The sequence below is a fragment of the Cynocephalus volans genome, chromosome X, assembly GCF_027409185.1.
Source record: "Cynocephalus volans isolate mCynVol1 chromosome X, mCynVol1.pri, whole genome shotgun sequence".
In the NCBI taxonomy this organism is placed as follows: Eukaryota; Metazoa; Chordata; class Mammalia; order Dermoptera; family Cynocephalidae; genus Cynocephalus; species Cynocephalus volans.
In genome coordinates, this window is record NC_084478.1 from 125,948,722 (window position 1) to 125,950,827 (window position 2,106).

The following is a 2,106-nucleotide window of genomic DNA, read 5'->3' on the forward strand; positions in this document are numbered from 1 at the left end:
ACCACCCCTCCTGTCGGCACTGGGAGTCCAAGGTGTCCTTGCAGTCTGCAGCTTGAGGACTTCCTCTATTCCTCTTACAGCAGCTCCAGGAACTGAGAGGTGAGACCTTGGTCTGAGGCAGTGTCCTCAGGTAACAGCAGAGGAGGCACAGGAGAGCGAGGGGTCAAGGTGAGTTGCATGCCCTGAATGAGTTACAAGAGCTCCACCAGTCCCAGAACAGAGGGGACCCCGCAGCGCCCGGCCCCACCCACAATACTGTCAGTGCTGGAGCCACATTCTCTGCCGGCTGCACCCTGCGGAGCCGACTCATTCCCCCTTCATGTCCACAGGAGACAGGCCGACCAGGAGGACAGGAGCCCTGTGAGGCCCTAGAGCACCAGTGAAAGAGAAGACCTGTAAGTAGGCCTTTGTCAGAGCCCCCTAGGGTGTGGTTCTAGGCTGAGGCCACTCAACCGCTCTCTCCCTCCTCCAGGCCTGTGCATCCCCATCTCCGTCACCTAACTCCAGCCCACACTCCTGTTTTCTGCCCCCAGGGAAAGTCGCGATGCCTTATTGTGACAAGAGTCAGCTCTGCGAGCTTGAGGAAGACCTTCGGGCCCAAAGAGAGGCACCAGCCCTGGTGGGTGCGCAGGTTCCTGGCGATGAGGAAGACATGGAGGTGTTCTTCTTCACCCCCTCTTCCTCTTCCTCCAATTCCTCTGCCTCCACCTCTCCTCTGATCCCGGGCACCCCGGAGGGCGTGCCTGCTGCTGGAACACCAAGTCCTCCCCAGAGTCCTCAGGGTGGCTGCTCATCCCCCACTGCCACTGTCTCCCCTCCATGGAGCCAGGCAAGCGAGAGCCCCAGCAGCCAAGAAGAGGAGGGCCCAAGCAGCTCACAGGATGCGGGATTCCCTGAGTACTTGCTCCAGGGTGCACCACAGGAGATGATGTATGATTTGCTTAATCTCCTGCTCCTCAAGTATCGAAAGAAGGAGCTGAACACAAAGGAAGAAATGCTGAATGGAGTCCTCAAAAATTACGAGGACCAATTCCCTGCCATCTTCAGCAAAGTCTCTAAGTACATGGAGATTGTCTATGGCATTGCAGTGAAGGAAGTGGACCCTGCCAGCCACTCCTACATCCTCAGCACCTCCCTGGGCCTCACCTACGATGGGATGCAGAGCGATGACCAGAGCGTGCCCAAGACCGGCCTCCTGATTATCACCCTGGGCTTGGTCTTCATGGAGGGCGACTGCACCTCTGAGAAGAGCATGTGGTATGTGCTGGGTGTGCTGGGGTTGTGTCCTGGGAGGGACCACCCCATCTATGGAGAGCCCAGGAAGCTCATCAGCGAATACTGGGTGCAAGAAAACTACCTGGAGTACCGGCAGGTGCCCAACAGTGATCCTGCGTGCTATCGGTTCCTGTGGGGCCCACGTGCCCACCCTGACACCAGCAAGATGGAAGTTCTGGAGCATTTGGCCCAGTTCAATATTACTTTCTCCAGTTTATTACCACACTTGTATCAGATGGCTTTGAGAGGTGAGGAAGATAGCACCCAGGCCGGAATTGCCCCCACAAATGGCATTTCTGCCACAGCCGGTACCAGTTCTAGTGGCACACCTTGAAGCTTCTCTAACCCCAGATGAAGTCTAAGGTAGGTTCTCAACTGTGTTTGAAAATAGCAGTCACTGTTTTAAGTAGAAAGATAGTGTGGGGCTAGGGAAATAGAGTGAATAACAAACAGCTTTGGTTTCCTGTTCTATAAGGGTAACTTGGAGCTTTCTCTTGTTTTCAGTTTGGAATTTTTCAAATGTTATTCCTTTAAATGGAAGGTTTAATTAGCTTAAGAAACTAAGTTTATGAATGACATTGATCACACATTTATTACTCTTTATCCAGTTCAGTAGTAAAAGTTTTGCTATTTCATAAAACAAATTGAAATCTTATTTTGTGGTCTGTAACAAGAGAGCATGGCATCGGAATAGGAATTTACTTGGAAATATGAAAAAACTTAACAAAATAATATGAGGTCAAGAAATAGAGAAAAAAGTAAGAAATCAGTCATTTTTGGCTTCCTTTTCCCTTTAACTCTGTTGTTCTGTGAAATTAAAATATATATGTA

At 51.1% G+C, this 2,106-nt stretch overlaps 1 protein-coding gene across 1 annotated transcript; it reads left to right on the top strand.

Annotated features, from left to right (window-relative positions):
• Nucleotides 1–544: 544 nt before the first annotated feature.
• LOC134368335 (melanoma-associated antigen 4-like) lies at nt 545–1,609 on the top strand. Its single transcript, XM_063084871.1, has one exon. The coding sequence runs from the start codon at nt 545–547 to the stop codon at nt 1,607–1,609; it is 1,065 nt and encodes a 354-aa protein (XP_062940941.1).
• The last annotated feature ends 497 nt before the right edge of the window (nt 1,610–2,106 follow it).

Coding starts and splice junctions, on each gene's coding strand:
- LOC134368335 (XM_063084871.1), top strand. CDS start 545: ATGCCTTATTGTGACAAGAGTCAGCTCTGCGAGCTTGAGGAAGACCTT.